The sequence below is a fragment of the Sander vitreus genome, chromosome 3 (assembly GCF_031162955.1).
Source record: "Sander vitreus isolate 19-12246 chromosome 3, sanVit1, whole genome shotgun sequence".
Taxonomy (NCBI): Eukaryota; Metazoa; Chordata; class Actinopteri; order Perciformes; family Percidae; genus Sander; species Sander vitreus.
In genome coordinates, this window is record NC_135857.1 from 2,412,041 (window position 1) to 2,432,232 (window position 20,192).

The following is a 20,192-nucleotide window of genomic DNA, read 5'->3' on the forward strand; positions in this document are numbered from 1 at the left end:
AGGTAAAAAACATGATACCAAGAAAAACCTTTACAATACAGTTTAAAGGAAATAATAGATGCATTAAGTGCTATGATTGTGAAGCTATTGATCACCACAGAGAGACAGGATTCTCTACAACTGAACAGTTCTGAAATGTTGCAAAGTTGCTTTCCCTTTAACATCTTACTGTTTTGGGGATGATAATAAAGTAAGAGACTAGACTAGAGAAAGTGATTGCTGAGTTTGGAATTGTGTCATTTGAGAGCTGTGTGTGTGTGTGTGTGTGTGTGTGTGTGTGTGTGTGTGTGTGTGTGTGTGTGTAGGGGGTGTTGAGTGATTTGCAGCTTGTGATGCATTCAGGTGCTCTACGTAGATCTCTATTTCCTACTTCAGAGTCTTAAATTTGAATTGTTGGAAGCACTACTGATGTAAAAAAAAAAAAAAAAAAAGAGAGACAGAATATTAGTATTTGGATTTGAAACTTTGTCTGGTGGTTGTTTTATTCCAGTGATCATGTGACTCCAGGTTGGGCTACTTTATGTTCCTGTCGCAGATTAAAGGGGAAATTGACATTGGACATAGCATCCAGACATTGTATCTTACATCACAGCATTGTTACAACTAATATTTTGTAATCTTAATTTACTACTTTAAGCCCCTGAGGTGCTGCTCCACAGGTAGATTAATTGACACATCTTTTACCTTTTTGATCAATGAAAGTCCAAGTCATATTTGCAGTTAAAACCATTTGGTTCCATGTATTTCCATGAGATCTTAGTTGGATTTCCAGACAAATCACTGCTTGTATGTATGCATGTGTGGTGTTGTGGTGTGCGTGTGTGTGTGTGCGTGCGTGCGTGTGTGTGTGTGTGTGTGTGTGTGCGTGTGGTCAAAAACTGTATGTGCTTCCGGGTTGCACCCGTGGAACCAAAGATTGGTTCTTATTTATACCAAGGGCACTAATTGGCTTTTACACTATCTATTTTAGTTTATATAGATTTAAAGCATACAATTACTTATTTATATTATTATTTATTATTAATTAGCATGCTTGTTACATGTTCTATTTATTAAAAATGAACAGAAGCCAATAAACAGGTTCCCCAGGAGTTTTCTCAACATAGGGTACTGTATCTCCAACAGTCCCGTGAGATCAATATTTTTTTCCCAGAACATTGCATGGTTATTGAAACGTTCAGGGAACATTCTTTTAGTGTTCTTTGGGATAGCTCATCATGCAGGAACCATCAGTATTCACACAACCATGACCGAACATTATATGGAGGCCTCCTTGTGATCTTTTCCAAAGGTTGCATTAAATATGGCCAAGGGGGAACCTTCATAGGACATTACAAAAATGTATGTTTTCTAGGTCATAAAGTGTGACATTTAATATCAAACAAAGCTTGAAATTCAATAGCCCACATAGGCTACATATCATCAATGGGCCTACTTAATAAGTTACCGTACTATGGAAAATAGCAATTATAAAATGATGATCAATTTCACCATATGTTGTTGCCATCAGTGCTCCAAGCTCCATTCCTCCTTTCCAGTCACACTCTGGCATTTTGTTAGGTGGATCATGTGCGCTCAGTTGATAATTCCCATATTTCCCGCAGCATTTGAAGGTATCACGGCTGAGTAGCGCTCGCCGTGCGTGGATCCCTTCACACATACACACACACACACACACACACACACACACACACACAAACAGACGCACACACATCTGGTATGAAGTGTGAAGTCTGTCTTGGTGCTTTACAATCACTCTGCAACTTGTACTCGTTTTATTGATTTTCGTTCTAAGCGAGAGGAATATATTTATTTTTCTACAAAATGTTGACAACTGCGTTTGAAGAGCGGGCTCCAAAGTCAGGTTTGCTGCAGCTGTAGTAGAAACAAAGTTTCTAACCGGGGAAAGGAAAGGTGATTTTCTGCCGGAGACTTTAACATAACGGGGTTTTTTTTGTGGAACGAGGAGGATTTAGTTATTATGTCCGAGTGGAGGATTTGCCATGACATCTAGAAGAAACTCCTCGAAACTGAAGCTCCGGCGCTCTTTCAGCGAGCAGCTGCGGAGCTCCACATCCAAAGCCTGGGACTTACTCTGGAAGAATGTCAGAGAGCGGAGACTGGCAGGTCAGTAGCCCGCTACAGGCGCACCCTAGCCCGCTGAGAGAGCGAACACATGGGGCATGTCACTAATATTTGAATGTTTGGATAGCAGTAATCTGAATGACATAGGCTAAGTCATGGTGTGCATTAAGTGTCATCACAGTGGTGCTGCAACAGGGGCAATTGTAGTCTAGAGGGAAAATTTATTTTTGAAAACTGTATTAATTTGTCTTGGTAGACTATTGGATTTTGTTTGTCTAATGAGTTAAGGTGCAGTGCAAATACATATTTATCCTAAATGGATAGATGTTCATTGTGCATGTTGTCCAATGCTTTTAATCAAATTTAAGTTCTAATAATGTTTCTATTGAAGTTGTGTGCTGTTGAGTAGTCCTAACTAAAATCAAACCGATTGTCATATTGATTTTAAGTCAGTGTCATATAGTGGTCCAACTGTATTTACTTTTATAAAGCTGTGGGGGAAAGTTGGACGACCTTTGGAAATGGATTGGAGATTTAAGGGTACATTTGAGTCTTTTCTCGCCTAATGTTTTTGAAAATATAAAGGCTAATGCATCTCAATGGGTTGTATGTGATTGTAATGCAAGAAAAAATGCAAGAAAATACAAAAACAACATAATCAATTTATAACTTTTTGCACACGTGTAGCAAATCCTTGACTACATAGTATTATTGCAGTGTTCATTCTATCGCCATTCTCAATGACCACGGGCCTGCTACGGCCGCAGGGTGGCGCTGGTGGGTTGATGATGTTTCACTGGGAAATGGAAAGCTGAGTGAGAGTAGACAATATTTGATCATTTGATCATCATCACTATCTATCTATCTGTCTAAATATCTATCTATCTATCTATTAGATAACTTTACCTTCATTTTAATTATTTTATTTAATCTTTTATAGCTTGTCATATATTTCCACTCTTCATTCCTTTACTATTTATGTAGTGTATATGATGATATTGCAAATGCTTCTCAGTCACTTTCTTTGAGATAGTATAGACCATTTCATTTGGTCTATTCATTTTGTTTCATAGTTTCAAATATAGATAATATACAGAATATCATTAAAAGTTTATCTCCCATTGCTCTGTTTTGTTATATGAATACCTTGCTATCAGTAAACTTAAATACCTTCATGTTTTCCTAGCAATTCAACTGAAATGAAATGGTCTAATACATATTTGCTTTAACCTCTTAAAATGCACCTGTCTCTCTGGAGGACAAGACATATTGTGCTGCCAGGCATTGTTCAGTCACACCGAACGTTATTGTTATTAAAGTCCCAAATTAAGTCTCTTCAAACCGACATTATATTTCCTGAATAATGTGTATTGGTACCATTTAAAGAATGGGATAGAATATTAAACTTAATAGGTAAGATATTGCTTCAAATAAGGGGGGGGGGATATATATGTGCATAGCCTAAAGTGTAGATAATTGTTTTTGGAGATAACTTTAAAGCTACTTTGGGATACATTTGAAAGAATGACTAAAGATTTTAGCTGAATGCCCTGGTGCAATAATCTGTCAAAGGTCTTGAGAGTGTGTGAAGAGTGGAACTCATCCTTTGTACAGTAACCTAAGTCTACCACTAGGTGCTGTGAATTGATCACATCAGCTCCTTGTGTGGGAAAACCACATAAATCACAAAACAGCTCTGTCTTCCTCATGTCATACAAAAAGAGACAAGAATAAGTGTGTTCACTTTGTTTGGCAGGGTTCAAAACTGCTGTTTACACAAAGCTGTTGTATTTTGTGCAGAAAGTATGACTTGTGCTCTGCTCAGCTGTGTGTGCTGAGGCATGATACTGAGTCCTGCGTTGCGTTGATATTTGACACATTGACACTGCATTCTTTTCTCTGCAGTCTCGAGGCCTTGAGCTGCTTAAATACAGTACACATTGAACAAGCGGACACATATAGACCTGATGCACTGACTTGACAGATGGATTGAAAGTTATGGATATTGTTACACTTTGTTTGATCCCTGCAAGGAAGTTCCCTACTTCTTTTTTTGCTTTCTGTGACTATTTATGTTGATTAGGAATATCACATCAGGCTGTATCCAAGGCTGATGTGATATTTGGGGCAGAGAGGAGAAAACTTCATCTTTCATGTCCAAAACCGATTCAAGGGAAATCAGAGGGAGGAACCCTGGATTTGTACAAAATGTAGGTCAGGTGTTTTAGACCCCTGGCAGCTGATTTCTAGCTCTTTAGAGATGATATGGTGGCCAATCAACAAGGAAATCCATGTGTGTCAAATCACAGATGGTGGTCTATTTACAGCCAAATATTTAAATGTATAGTTTTTCGAGAGAGAGATGCATACACTCTTTTGCAGGCTAAAGCACTGACTCCAACCTGATAGACTTACGTCAGTCTATCAGATAAGAAGTGTGGAGCCTTTGCATGAAACATTATTGTTTGACTGTGGTACTGTATCTGTACCCCGCTGCTTTGTTCTGCAGTGAGTAAATATTTTTAAAAAGACACGGTCAGGTTCATCTACTCCGGTGTGATTAATAGGTGTCTACTGGCACAGGCTAACTGAAAGCAGGAGCCAAATACAGATAGATGTGAGCTGTCACACTATAGAGAAGCATGCATATCACAAAGCCTTTTAATTACAGGAAGATATGCATGACATCATTTTACACTGTGTGTGTGGGTTTGACTTTAAGTTGAGTCGATTTCTCAACTCCCACAGATGAATGGAAGTACAGGATATTGTGAAACACTAAACGAGAAATTTGATTTCCTCTTGAGCTGAAACTTTGGCAAATCAGAAATATTAAAATAGCAAATTTGGTGGCCGGGTTGGTTCAGTGGGTAGAGCAGGCGCACATGTACTGAGAGGTTTATGCCTCGACGCAGAGGTCCAGGGTTTGAATCCGATCTGTGACAATTTCCTGCATGTCTTCCTCCTCTCTCTCCCCTTTCTAACCTAGCTGTCCTGTCAAACAATTAAAGGCGGAAAAGCCCAAAAAATAATCTAACAAAAAAACATAGCAAATTTGAAATATTCAACACTTGAGGTTTGGGATTTTGGCACAAAACATAGATGCTGATACTTCATTGTGTGGAGGGGTACACACATATTATTTATGGCTTTTGATAATATGTTACATATAATTGTGTGTGTTTCACTATACCACCATGAGGACATCAGTTACTGCTCTCACAGCTGTCACACTTATCTGGTTAGGTACACGCTGCATTATCAGCTTGTTGGTTAAATAGACTTCCTTTTTTCTCTGTTGTATTGCCATAGCCTTTATATGTCAGTCTCTGACTAATAATTAATAGTACTAATTAGTAATTGTGCTTGAGCATGATGCTAAAAAACCTGCCTATTTCAAAAAGCTGCTTTCTGACTTCTAAAAAAAATAAAAAATGTACTGTACGTTTGAGCTTGGTAGGAATATGCAAAGCACTGAATTAAACATTACACTATGAATAACACATCAATATAAAAGCCTTAACTGTGAAAAGGCACTGCCGAAATGTTAGGAAAGAAAATAGGAGATGATGAGAAAATCCTTAACGAGCGAGGGGACAATTAGTGTGTTTTATAATGCATGAAGTTCTTTTTTTTGAGTTATAATCAGTCATATTAGTCAAAGTGCTCAGCCAGATCAACCCTCATGTAATTGGAAATAATGACAATGCCCCTATATTTAAATTGGGTATGATGTGAAATCTATTCACCCCCAATTTTAATTCAAGAAGCATACCGTGCCTCTTCCATATCTTATTAATTCCCTGTACATTTTATTTTTACATACCATTATTTGTACTCATATATTACTTAATTACATGCAAGTTAGAAGCCTGAATATCCTGGGACACACTTGTGTTTTGGGGAAAACCCAGCAGCTGCTCGAGGGGTGCTTGCTTCTAAAGATGAGATTAAGTTCTGAATAATGATGCATGGATTGATCCTCATTGTGTTGCAGTGTGTTAAAAGTCTCCATAGTAGAGCACCTGCCACCTCGTCCACTGGATAGGGTCATTATAAGGGGCTTCTCAAATGCTTCAGGTTACCTGCACAAGAGCTCAACGGATCTGCGGCATTAAAGTGTGATTTACATCCAGACCTGAGCTCAGAATTCAGACATTTGGTGGCTCATGAGGTGGAAATCTAAAGTCACACTGGAGCTTTTCTTAAGCCTTAACCACAGGAAATGTAGCCACGCCAGAGCCAGAGCCAAACTGCCCGGTGCAGATTACATGTCTGCTGCTGCTGCTGAATCAGACCACATCAGAGAGGTGTCTAAACCCCACTCAACTGCCTCCATACTCATCCTTTGTGGGCCCCAAGCTTTGAGTCCATGATTCAGAATATACAGTACATTTCCCTTTTGTAATGCCACCTGTCTGAAGCTGGAGCGCTGGAGCAGAGAATGAATAAAGGCTGGACATGCATTAAATGGCTGTATTACAGTTGCATTTCAACATGGCTTAGTTTGTCATCAGACAGTAACAATAACTGCCTTTATTGTGATGAACAATAAAATCCACACTGTCAAGCTGGCAGGCATGATACAGATCCTTGGTATATGTTTGAGTGTGCGTGTAATGGGAGTCTGGATTCCTGTTGCCATGCTGTATAGTAGTTGAGCTCTGAAACCTAGACAGAGGCATGTTGGGACAAGTTTGATAAGGGCTGGAGTCACTGCCTGACACACAACACTCCCACTAAGGACACACCACTGCCATTTCTTCATGGCATGCGGCACAAAGTTAAACACAGTGACATCCAAAGGGAATACTGGCGCTCTCGTAGCTCTTTCACAATCCCCGCTGAGGTATTTGAGTGCAGACAGAGACGAAAACACAGTTAATCTCATTCATTATGATGTTACATAGCAGCGGGTGATTGATTCCGTAATGTGATATGCACTGAGTGAATTTCTTCGTCTAGACTGAGCAGGAAGAAGAAAACACAGACATGGGTTCAGAGAGATCACACTGCTGCCAACATGCTGCCACTCATGTTTTAGCATCTGACACCTGAAGCGATCCTTTTACAGTATGAACGAACACAGGTGTTTGTGTGTGTAAAAAATGAGTCACCGCCCAATGAAATCATCGGAATAGTGTAACACCATCACCTAGTACCTTAAAAAAGCAACAATCACATATTTAAATAGCTCCACCTGAGGGTGTGGAGAGGGCCATTAAACCCCAGAAGAAGTTTATGAAAACGTACAGGGGGCTCTGAAGTGTGCTGCTGAATTGTCGTCTTTGTGAGCTTAATCTAGGGTGGATTTTGCCAGCCAGGGAGCGAAACAGACAGAGGCTGTGTTTGACTTGGTCGCTTGCCTATTTGGGCTCTATTCACATGTATGGCGCCATGCTTATACTACACAGGCAAGCCTGTATGCAGCGGGGAGGCCAGGACAGTCACAGGGAGAGTGGTGCTGGTCGGCTTGTGCGGATGTGGACTTTACTTCAGGTGTGAGGAGATTGTTGTTCCATGTTCTAAACTGGCTGATACGAGTGGACTTTTAAAGCAGAAAAGCACGAGTTTTAGTTACTTACTACTGTAATTACAGGGTAGCTCACCGGGTAGAGCGTGCCCCCATGTACAGAGGATTAGTCCTCGATGCAGCGGCCACAGGTTCAATTCTGAACTGCGTCCCTTAGCTGCATGTCATTCCCCCTCTCTCTCCTATAATCTCTCCCCTAAGCTATCCTATCAAATAAAGGCCTAAAATGCCAAAAAGAATAATCTAAAAAACACACACAACCAGCCTATATGCAAACGGAAATGATGTACGTGTTTATTTGCATACAGAGCGGGGAAGTGAGATCCTTTCACAACTGGGCACTCAGGACGCATTTGAAGACACATTCTACTTCCAGGTGAAAACCCACATTCTTAGAGCTGTTCACTTGATTGGATCACTCAGGACAGATGTTAAAAGCAGCCGGAGTGATCGGATCTCAACCTGTACTTAGAGCTGTCCACTTGTGATCCGACCACTCAGATTGGATTTTAATACCAGGTGAAAATGGGGCTTAGATCACTTATATGTATTCAAGCTAAAATCTCTTTTTGTCCCTGGAGGAGGTGACACTTTTAGGAGACCTGCTGAGAGGCCTTCCTGTGGCTGGAGCTAAGGGTGATATAGTGGGGGTGGTGGTGGGGGAGCAGAAATTAGCATTCTCCAACCAGGAAAACAACTTCTCCCTTTCTATCTCTCCTCTGTAGTTTTCTGTAAAATGGCACAGACTCACTCTCGCCCAGTAAACTTGGCACCTGTGTGACCAGCAACAGCAGAAGAGTTGTTCTAGTGCAGGGCGCGTCTAAAAAACAGTATTTTTGTAAGCCCTCCCACAGTACTCTTTCTTCCACTCGTGCTCTCCTTACTCAGTTCATAGGCATTCCAATGGTATTTATATTTCCCTCCAGAGCAGGGGGAAGTTGACAAGCGTTCACACAGACATTGGATTCAGCTCAGCAAGGTGGGCAGTTCTCCAACTGCTCCCTTCCCATTGGCCTCCCTGTGGTCACATGAGGCTAAAGGGTTGGCTCTCCTCCCCCTAGGCTCTGCTCTGCTGTCCTTCTCAGCTCACTTTAGGCTTTTTGTGCCTGTATGTGAAGTTTTCTGTTGAGGGGAGAGTGTGTTGGTGAGTGTGTATCAGCCAGCAGTCAGGGGCTTGTTTGGGGTACAGTGTTTCAGTTATGTTTCGGGAGCTCCCAGAGTCCACAGGCAGCGAGTGTCTTGGGAGTATGACTCCAGAGACTCAGGATTTCTACCTGAGAATGGACCATCACCACAGACGTTCTGGGTACAGGCTAGGCAGGATCATTGCCAGGCAGCAACTCCTCAAGAAGATCGCTGGAGGTAGGAGTTTGGACAGAAGTGACAGTTCAGACTGTGGTCTGACTCTTAGAAATCAGACTTTTATTTTTAGCTTTGGCTGAAGAGCCAGCTGTTAAGTATTCTGTTGAAATTAATCTTCTTTTTTTGAACTCCCGGAATGCTCGGAGTAACAGCTCAGCAAGCTGGTAGTCAAAATATGTAGAGAATAAGATATGACACATACCTACGTATGAATATGACAAGACAGGATAACCTATTGCCAAGTGAGCAAGGGCATCGTTGTGTTTGTTTGGGATCAGCTGATTGTCCTTGTCAAATGTCAGTTCATATCTCTGGCTTTTTTTCCTTGTGCATTTGTTTCCAGATAAAAGTGGGATTCAATCAAACACCAAAATAATATTTGGAAGACAAATATAGTGGTAACAAAATGTGTGTGTTTGTGTGTGTGCCTCTGTAGACAAAGCCAAACTTGACCTTCAGCCAGTAGGCAGTCCAGGGTGCAGTGGTGTGGTGAATAGTTAGTATTGACTGACTATAAAGAACAGTGACAGGTGATAAGCTATAGGGTCAGTTACATAACACGAGGTAAGCCCACAGTGTAAACAAGAGATATCAATGAATGTCTTGGCTGACAGTTTTACAAGCCCTCAGCTCATTTGTGGACTGCTGTATGCAGCCAGGAGAGCAATAGTGGTGCCTGACCCCCTCCCATTCATCTTTCTCAAAGGCCTGTAACCTCTCGCCTTTGCTTTTACCTGGAGATTTAAGGTCCCCAGGCCAGGGAGGGGGCAGGGCAGCATAACAATAGAGAGGAGAGGACAAAGCTACATCCCTATCGACTTCTAAAAAGCTTTTAAAGACGCATGTCTTTAGAATGGCATTTTTAATAAATGTCCCATAGTTATGTGTCTATGTGCATAGTTTGTTCATGTGCATACTGTATGTGTGGCGAAGCATGTGTACAGAGCATGCTTGTATGGGTATATGTAATATGCACCCATTTGTGTTTATCCATACAGTATATTTATACACATTTATGTTTTCAAATTGGTTTCTGTTGTCTTGCATTACTATTGTTATTCTATTATTGATATATGCTGCTCTGTTTTAATAATTATTTTTCTTATTGCCTCATTTATCTGTTTTTATTGTCTTCTAAGGCAGTTTGTAACATCTGTTTTGAAAAGTGATATATCATTAAATGTATTATTATTATTGTTATTATTATTATTATTATGAAGCACTACTATTCCTGCAAAGGGTGGCTGCGTTTCGTAACAGAAGCAGCTTCATCGTCTTTAGTCATCAGATGGCAACCCACAGCGTAGTTCTCCTCTTATTCATTGTAACGACAAGTGTGAGTCAGATAATGCAGATAATGTTTCCTGGATCACCACAGAGGACTGAGGCAACACATGAGGCTTTTGTAGTGATTATGAGGATGTGAAGGATACACAGCTTACTGTTGGATGGATGTGTGGAGATGTCCTGGAGCCATGTGTATGTACGCTTGTTTTCGGGAGGAAATCTCCATGATCTTATGTTTGCAGGCGTGTGCAGTCATGTAACCTGGCATGTGTTTTTTTTAGATTACAGATGTCTGCTTTGACAGGAAACCAACAATTTAGGTGATCTGTGACAATGACAGAAAATATGTACAAATACATGTTTGAAGTGGGTTTATGATCAAGTTATTTTAACAGCTTTTACTTGCACGTTTATTGTCAGGTGGGACTTTTTAAGTACTTTTAAATATAATGTGCTTTGATTTCACTGCAGTCTGGGTATATATTTACTTTTGACTCATTTGACAGTTTTAATTGCACAGTTTCGACATTTTCTGTGTGGTTTCAAACTACTTTCAAAGTGACCAAAGATAACATTAACTTTGGAAATGTTTCTTCATGTCATGTCCTCATGTCTCCTCCTGTTCGGATATCAAAGTCTCCTTGAGCGAGACACTGAATCCCAAGTTGCTCCCTGGGCGCAGCAGCCCACTGCTCCTCATGCTTAGGATGGCTTAAATGCAGAGGGCAAATTGGACTTTGTTGTGCTGTGAACAATTGCATGTGACAATAATGTTTAAAATTCATAAATCAGCTTAACCACCTACTGTATACAATCGTCCTCCTCATCTTCCATTTAAAAAGCCATCTGTTTCAGCTAAATATTTGTATTAAAAATCACAACAATCCAATTGCTGCAAATGTAGAAAAATAATCTATAGAAAAAAATCTATATGTGAAGAGGTATGTTGCATTCAGCCAGAGTGTACCAAATGTGTTGAATAAAATGTGAAATGTACCTACATTAACTAACAGAAAACACTTATTGGGACTTTGTCTTATTCCCCGTATCCCCCAGAGTTAGATAAGTCCATACATACCCTTCTCATCTCCGTACGTGTCGTAACTCTGTCTGACGCCCCCACTGCTAGCCTAGCTTAGCACAGATCCTGGAGGTAACTGGCTCCATCTAGCCTAGCTTAGCACAGATCCTGGAGGTAACTGGCTCCATCTAGCCTAGCTTAGCACAGATCCTGGAGGTAACTGGCTCCATCTAGCCTAGCTTAGCACAGATCCTGGAGGTAACTGGCTCCATCTAGTCTAGCTTAGCACAGATCCTGGAGGTAACTGGCTCCATCTAGCCTAGCTTAGCACAGATCCTGGAGGTAACTAGCTCCATCTAGCCTAGCTTAGCACAGATCCTGGAGGTAACTGGCTCCATCTAGCCTAGCTTAGCACAGATCCTGGAGGTAACTGGCTCCATCTAGCCTAGCTTAGCACAGATCCTGGAGGTAACCGGCTCCATCTAGCCTTCTGCTCCCAGTAAGTGACAAAACAACACCAACATGTTCCTATTTACATGTTGTGAGTCACAGTGTGTACAAATAACAAGGTCACATGAGACACAGCGATTTTCTAACCGTATACGTACTGGGAACTATATTCTCAGAAGCGAAGCACTGCTACTTCTGCTACTTGGGCGGAGTGATTAGCGCAACACCTGAAAAGCACCGTTGTTCCTCTCTGCTCCTCACCACGGGGCTTCTCAGGTGCTGCGAGAAAATCACTCCGCCCAAGTAACAGAAGTAGCAGCGCTTCACTTCTGAGAATATAGTTCCCAGTATGTAAATGGTTAGATGTCTGTGTCTCATGTGACCTTGTTATTTGTACACGCTGTGACTATACAAATCACAACATGTAAATAGGAACATGTTGGCGTTATTTTGTCACTTACTGGGAGCAGTAGGCTAGTTGGAGCCGGTTACCTCCAGGATCTGTGCTAAGCTAGGCTAGCGGTGGGTGCGTCAGACAGAGTTACGACATGCACGGAGATGAGAAGGGTATGTATGGACTTATCTAACTCTGGGGGATACGGGGAATAAGACAAAGTCCCAATAAGTCGGCGTGTTCATTTAACTGTCCAGTGAATTAATCCCGCTTAATATCAAGCAGTCTCTTAAATAAAGTAAATACAAACGTTACTAATGCTCCTTACACAAGGTGGATAATACAGTTACCTCCAAGGTGTCTGTTTCTAAGAAGATAAAGTGCTATAATTATGCAATCTTAAGCAATCTTCTTGCCTAATTTATAGTAGTTTCAGTTTTTTAATTCTGACTTGCCTTAAATGCCTTAATTGAGCAATTTACTTACAGTATGGCACTTTTTCTCAGGAGCGCAGCATTTTAGCCCTGCACTAATATCTTATTTCCTTTCATACCTCATGTCTCACCTTGTGTGAGGCGTACATGTTTGAAATGTGAGGGATAACAGCGAGGTAATATTTTTAGGGACTGAGTGTGCAGAGCCACAGGATTGATCTTCTTGTGTTGCAGTGGCTCCTGCATTCCAGCTGGCCAGCCCTGTTGACATAGCAGGTTGAAAGTGAGAGGGGGCCATGGTGATGGGCAGAGTTCCTCATGTATTGTTTCACCCCAAATTCCAGGGAAGGCTGTGGGGTCTTAGTCATGTTTCCGATTTGATGGCCTTTCAAAGCCACCAGAGCTGTGTGTGTGGGTTCTTGTCAGTCCACTATGATTAGCTACTGACAAAGTACCAGGACAGACTGAAGGCCCACACGTTCCTGTTGTCTGACCAGTATATCTCATCAGCTTGGAGAGCTGGTGGGTATAAATGCATAGCTGTGTGAAGTAAGATGAGAAGAAACTGCTGCACACTGGTATTGTGTTGCAAGGGAAAGGGCCTGTTTTCATTGTGGAGGAATGTGTCTCCTTTCATGAAAGTATTCCTCGGATATTGGAGGAGTATTATTCCATATTCCATCACTCTGGAAGGACTATTGTTTCTGTAGCTTTCTGCTCTGTCTGCCTCGATTCTTCCCTGCTCGGCCCATCTAAAGTCCAGATTCTCAGGATTTCCACATTTGGTGTTGCTTCTCATGCATTTAACATACCACATGTGTCCAATATACCCTTAATTTACACATAGCCTTTATACTGTCGAACACAGGCCATCATTTGTGAGTCAATGAGATATTCATGCCATCACTGAGAAAACATTTCTTTATTAGTTTACCCACATTTTTATCAAATGATTGTAGTTTTTCAAAGTAGATAGAAAGTTACAGTGTACGCTGCTTGTGCATATGGCTTTTAAAAATAATGTATTTGTATTATTCAGGTCTCATAGGAGACATTGTTTGTTCTTCTGTAGGTTGTGGTATGGAATTTATGGAATATCAGAGTATATTGAGATGTACTGAGGTGTGTTTCATACATGAAACTTGACTGATTCAACATTGATTTTAGCAAATGCCAGAATGAATATTTCACCATCTCATAGTATTATGTCCACATATAGTTAAGAATTCAAATATGTATTGCATGATGCAGATGATGGGTTTCAGCTGTGTCCCTTGTGCACCAAGCTGGACTGTAGTGAAAACCAGGCTATGCACAGATTGTTCACTTCTGTAGAAGTGTTCCTGTTTAGGCACGGACAAGTCCTGTAAACTTCTCATCTGGGCTTCTGTGGAAACCCTGAGCAGCTGGATGCTTCACCGTGACTAAAAGCTTCCTGGCTGTTCTTTTCCTTTTTGAGGAGCTGTTGTGTTTCAGACAAGAAGCTCTGTCCAGTGTGACCCCTCCATGGCCCTTCTTCATGGCTTATTGACCCTGGTGCAGCCGGCAGGCTCCGGTCTCTGCCCTGGAAAGGCCATCAGTGCATCCTACCATGGTTGAGGACGTTGTGCTTCTCCTGTCAAATGACGATGAAGTTATTGCGTGGCAGCTGTGTGCTTATCATGAATCTGTCTGTGTCCTCAAAGCGTGCCTTTTATTTGGCTGTCAGTGGCTAAAATACTTGTGTCTTTCAGGTTAACATGCTGTCAGACAGCCACATTTGTTCTCCTGCTGCAATGTATTAATGTTTATACTGCACAGTGCCATCTTACATTGCTGTTTGCTCAGCTCTACAGTACATAGCTGCTTTAAATCATGGTTAAGAGAAGTTTAATGATAAAGTTTAAATCTCCTGCATAGTTTAAATGCACTTCATCAAGATACTTATCAAGAAGCAAAACCTTTTCCGAGCAGGATAATAGTGTGTCAACACAGATTTGGAATACTTCTCATATAGAGGACAGGAACACTTCAGCTTGTTAAGAGGACAAGCTCTACCCTCCTTCTGTTCTTCTTCTGACCAGCAGATGGATAATTGTTAGAGACCCACTCTGAAGGGGGGTTTCATTGTTCTGTCTTTTGAGAAGTTGTAACGGTAAAAAAGGCACTTCAAGGTGAGGAATCTAGTCAGCCTCTGTCCTCTCCCAGTCAACACTCCTCTCTCCAAAGCACTGAATTATTCATCACTGGTCTGCTTCAACATGAGGTGCGTTTGATCAACTGTGTGTGAAACAAATGCAACCGCTCCTTCATTCAAATGGGGGTTTGATGATAAGTGAAGATGTAGCTTTATGCATTGTTTACTTAGTACACACAATCCCAGTCGATCTGTTATTTAGAAACCCCTCTGTTGTAGATGTGATTGCTATGCAGATTTTGTTTGCTACCTTCAGGGGGCAGTAAATAATACTGACAGGGAGCCAATGTGATTAGCTGGTGGTTTACCTTCAGCACTACCCTCATCGCTTTTCAACTAATTCAATCTATGGCTTGTTCTCTTTTTTTGTGCTTAAATTATACAACCATTCTGTTGAACAGGTGCTAAATATGTATTATGTCAATGTACTATTCTCCCACAGTGCAATGTACAAAAGAAGCTGCTCCCAGCTGTAAAAACATAAAATAATTGTGGGTTGTGGTGAGACAGACAGCTTGGAAAACATAAAGAAGGCATAAGTACATCTTAAAAAAGACACTTGGCTCTCTCTGTTTGAAGTTGAATTGGCCGTGAAGTTGCAACATTGCATGTTCTGTATCATTTCCTGTTAGTATTAAATGGAAAAGTCTGTATGCTACAGCTATGACAATTAATATATAATGTGAATATTTAGTATGTAATATAATTGGGGACATAGGGTTAGGGTTAGGGTCCTTGTGTAATTGCTGTGTGTGTGTGTGTGTGTGTGTGTGTGTGTGTGTGTGTGTGTGTGTGTGTGTGAATGGAGAATAGAATAGATAAATGCATGCCTATCATTACAGTTGAGTCCTGATCACTTATATTGTAAATCCTAATTCACAAATTCTTTGACTAAAGTAGCAACATGTAGCAATTACAGATCCAACTTTCTCTTAAATTATTTCTGAAATGCTTGAGAATGCATGTTAAAAAGATGTATTTAACAGATACTTTACATATTGACATATTGATATTGTAAGAAGTTGTTTTGGTTATTTTGAGATATGTTCCAGCCCTGCTTTGCTGAGCAGGCAAAGAAAAGATATCTAGTTAAATCCAAATGACAAAAAACAAACATTTCAGCTCAACATTTTATTCCTGATACACATCTATATATAAATTATTAAGGGATTTGTCTACAGCGCCGAGTGCTTACTTGCATCCCAAAATTCAGCCACCACTGGTTCCGAGGCCAACGTGTACCGGCAGTTGGTTGGTAGCTGTTGATAATTCCCCAGCCTCCTGATGATAAAGAACCAATAAATGATTCAAGAATGTACGTAACGGTCGTAACTGTAACTGACTCAATCCAACCAACCTCTGGTAAAGAAAGGTCACATTCATACAGCTCTTATGTAGATTCCCACTTTTGCCTGTAGGTGGCAAGCTGAGCTACACAGTCAGAGTAGCTGACAGCTGGCACATGTGCAGGGCTAATTATTTACGAAGAGATTTGAGAAATGCCTCAGCTGCACTGTAACAGGAACAGAAAGTCACATATTAACAGAGCCATGGTGGAAAATGCCTCATGTTCTCAGCTCTTTTACATTCCACAGATTAAAAATTGCTAATTCACGGAAAAAAGCCTTGTTACCCTACATACAGCAAATAGTACACTAAATATGTGTTTGATCCAAATAATCACTTCTCAGTCATCAGAAAGCTGCAGCTAATTAGTCTTGGATAAATGAAGCATGTATAGAGATATTAAAAGTATTCTCAGTTTACATTTACATTTTATGGAGTTTTACAAAAACAAGTTTTGTAAAAAAAAAAATCAAAAGACAGTAGAGATAACTGTCAGGTGCTCCAAATTATTGTTTAGATTAGATAACTGCTATTTCAGGCTTCACTTAAAAGCATTACATTCTTGACATAGTGGTTGTTGCGCCTCACATTGGACCATCTGTATCCTTCATAGTACAATTCCCCCTCATCAGCATGCCAACGTTCAGCACTTGGCTGCCCTCCTGTGGTTGAAATGTACATCACATGTCATTAGCTGGAAAAACTGACAGAGGCGGCAAAGGCAGCATGCACACAGACCACAGACATTCAGCCGCTGTCTCTTCGCTTTATAGGCCTTTCAGCCGGGGAGTGACTGTCTGAACACAGCCTGTCATTGATGGCCACGCATGACAAGCGGCCCTGCATTTTCTATTAGTGCTCTCTCTGTGTGTGCATGAGGGAGCGACTCTGTGCGTGCTCTGATGAAACAGAACAATCACTTGGCTCTTTTATTGGGTATCATTCTTGACATGCCGCACCTCATCATACATAACGACACACGCTGACAGTGTCATCATCTGCGCTGCAACTCATGGGTCTGTTGCATGAGTGCCGCGAGGCTCCTGAGGCAGTCTTATGGCCGTTCACTTTGATGTCGTTAATTAGGACCAGCGTCCCGATGGATGGCTCCATGCTTTTATTGTGGAGGTCCCCGAGAGGGCTTTCTCACGGTGGGGGCCCTTGTTCTGACATTGGCCCCCTCTCTACCCTCTGACTCTTTGAGGCCATTCCCAGAGAAGAAGGGAACCCCACGTAGTCCCCTCTGGGATCCAGTCCAAATGAGAGGGAGGTGGACCTAATGCAGCTCTGCAGGATTCCACTTCAGAAGGGTTTCTTCCCGATGTTTTCCTTCTCCTCTTTTACCCGGTTCCTGTACTTCACAGAGCTGAGGTCACACATGAAACCTCATTTATTAGTTTACAGTATATTTGTACTTATTAGCATCTGCTAAACTTAAAAGTTCTTCCATCATGAGACGTTTGATTTGTGCAGGTGCCAGGACTTACGGAACATGTGTTGATAACTTTCCAGTCAGGCTTTTTTCCGTGTCGGAGTCGAGATTTTAGGTCAGCTGGCTGAGTGTTTGTCAGTAATTCATAGTCATCTCCCTTTAGTTGTGTTATACAGCGCTCTCGGAAAACCAAATTACAGTGTTTATATAGGCTATCAAAGGGAAGGAAGCATTACAACCACACAACCGTATATTACGAGTGGGAAAACAACATTACATGGTAAGACATGCAGCCTACTGTGCTTTACATAAAACAGGACATGTATGGACTTCATTCAGGACGCACACACAAACACACACCTCTAGGAAGTTGTGGTAAATGTTGGTAGGACTAAGCCGTTAATGGCCTGACCACATGGGACACTGTAGGAGTCTTGTTGAAAGAGAGGGACGAAGACAGAAAAGCAGAGAGGAGGAGGAAGGACGAAGAGGGAAGTTGAGAGCTTCAAGGGAATGTTTTAGTGGACAAAAAATGAAGCTGGGGGAAAGTTGAACTTTCCCGTTCTGAAGTCTCTTTTTAGGCCTTACATTTGGACTGGGGGCAGCACAAATGCCCACAGATACAATACCTCTCCTAATCTGTTACATCAGGCTGTCTTACTGTTTATATGCTTTCTGGGTAGATTTGTCACGCTGTTATTAACTCTGAGGAGCTCACTTTAATAAAAAAATATATTTTGGAATGAAGGCCAAAAACAACATCGAGATAAGAATGGCTATTTGGCTAAAATCAGCATTTCTGAGAGAAGAACACTGTTGAATATCATCACAGATAGCTAGCCCTTGATGTGTGTTATCACTGAGCAGCTTGCATTAGTCATCCAGCACTATGTTATTTATCAATCTGTGGATAGACTGAATAACCCCGACCGAACAACTCGCACAATGATTACTCTACAAAGATCAACACTGAGTTGAGGAAATAGTCCGGGGTTTCGGGGAGGTATGCCTGGATGAAATGAAAAGGGAAATCTCCGAAAGCCAAGGTTGATGTTTTTATCACCAAAGAAAGCAAATCCTTCATAAAGGCCTCCAAGATGGTTGTCAAAACACTTAAACGTGCGTGGGAACATGGCTGCAGTCCAGTGTCTGGAAGTGTTTAGCTTGTGCGTCGTGCCTTGGAAGTCACTGTAGTATGTATTTCACAGAAGTTGTATTTCACAAGTTCTGCTGAGTGATCTTTGCTCTGTTCAGAGTTGCTGGCAGTAAAGCGGAGGTACTTGGGGATCTGGAAATTGCAGAGATGCCCTCCTTCCTAGAGGTTTGGGGTCAGAGGTCTCTTTTCTAGTAAAGGACACTTCTGCTGGAAGTCATGTGCCAAAGTGTCCTGTTGGTGTGCAGGAAAACACCCCCGTCTGCGAATCCGTAGTACACTCAACACTTCCCTCAGTTTTTGCTGTTTGCTAAGAGACCCTGGGGAATCAACATGTGGTTGTTAGACAATTTTCTCAAAACTGAGTGAATGTGAGACGCTGTAACGAGTTGGATGAAAACACCACAAAGCTAACAGAGTGAACTTTGAAGCCTTGGCTTGTTCAGAGGCCACACAACCCACACATCATAGCCCATTATTTGTCTTCTGGCTGTGACACCCAACCAGATTCAGTGTGCTATCATTTTGCAGATTGGGTCTGGGAGCATTTGTAAAATCCTTCACTGAAACGCTATTTGTGTGACTCTCTGATAATCTTTTCCCATTTCTCTCCCAGGCTGTTGTTTGGTGACTTGGAACACATGTAATGCCTGCTTTTGGAAACAACTTAAAGTGATTTTCCATAGTTTTAAAAATGTTTGCAAGATCATGCTGTCCCCACATGGTTTTTACCCTCCTTTAAGCAGTGATCTATAACGATGTTGTGTTCTCAGGCAGGACTGTGTGTAAGAAATGACTCCGCTTTGGCTTTTAATATTAGACTACCACTAACAAACACTGCTCAGGAATAAGGGAAAATCACCATGTAGGTATTTAAATGTTGTCACAGTGCATTGTATTATCATGAGTAAAGCCTGTTTTATGGTTCTGCGGAGACTCCACGCAGAGCTTTCGTCGTAGCCTACGTAAGTGGCCTGATGTTTATACTTGTGCACTGGTGTGTGCGTCAAGCCGGAATGTGTGTGTGTGAGGAGTGGGTGGTAGAGCGAGGGAGAAGTGAGAGAGTGGAGTGGAGCGAGTAGCGACTCTAGAGTCATAGTGAGAGAAACAAAGTGTCTCCTCTGTTCTTTCTGACCACGGTGAAATCTGGAGCAGGAGAAGTTAACCCTCTCCTTGATTTCATGTTGTCGATGGAGAAGGAGAACCAGGAAATGAGTAGGGTTGGGCATCGTTTGGATTTTAACGATTCTGATTCCAATCCCAATTCTTCCTTTCGATTCCAGTTCTCATCGATTCTTGATTCCGATTCTTTGAGGGGTGGAGTTGAAACGGGTCACATGCCTATTTTCACAAATAATAGGAAAGTCCTATGGAATCGTAATTTTTTAAACGATTCCAAGTAGGAATCGGTTCTCGATGCCCAGTCCTAGAAATGAGTCGGGGGAAATGCAACGCTAGCAAGCCACGGCCGAGCGACATGCGTCGCTGTGAGGTGTAGTTCCTTTTTTCGAGAGGTGC

General features: G+C 41.5%; 1 protein-coding gene across 4 annotated transcripts in view; it reads left to right on the forward strand.

Moving 5' to 3' along the window:
• The window catches only part of stard13b (StAR related lipid transfer domain containing 13b), a 76,604-nt gene that overhangs the window by 36,257 nt on the left and 20,155 nt on the right, over nt 1–20,192 (forward strand). Inside the window, exon 1 of one of the 4 annotated variants that reach the window (XM_078245684.1) lies at nt 8,706–8,980. The exons of the other annotated variants lie outside the window; for them this stretch is intronic. Coding sequence (XP_078101810.1) covers nt 8,818–8,980 — 163 coding nt within the window. The 5' untranslated portion in view covers nt 8,706–8,817. Of the gene's footprint in view, nt 1–8,705; nt 8,981–20,192 lie in introns of those variants that run through there. 4 annotated transcript variants of the gene reach the window in all.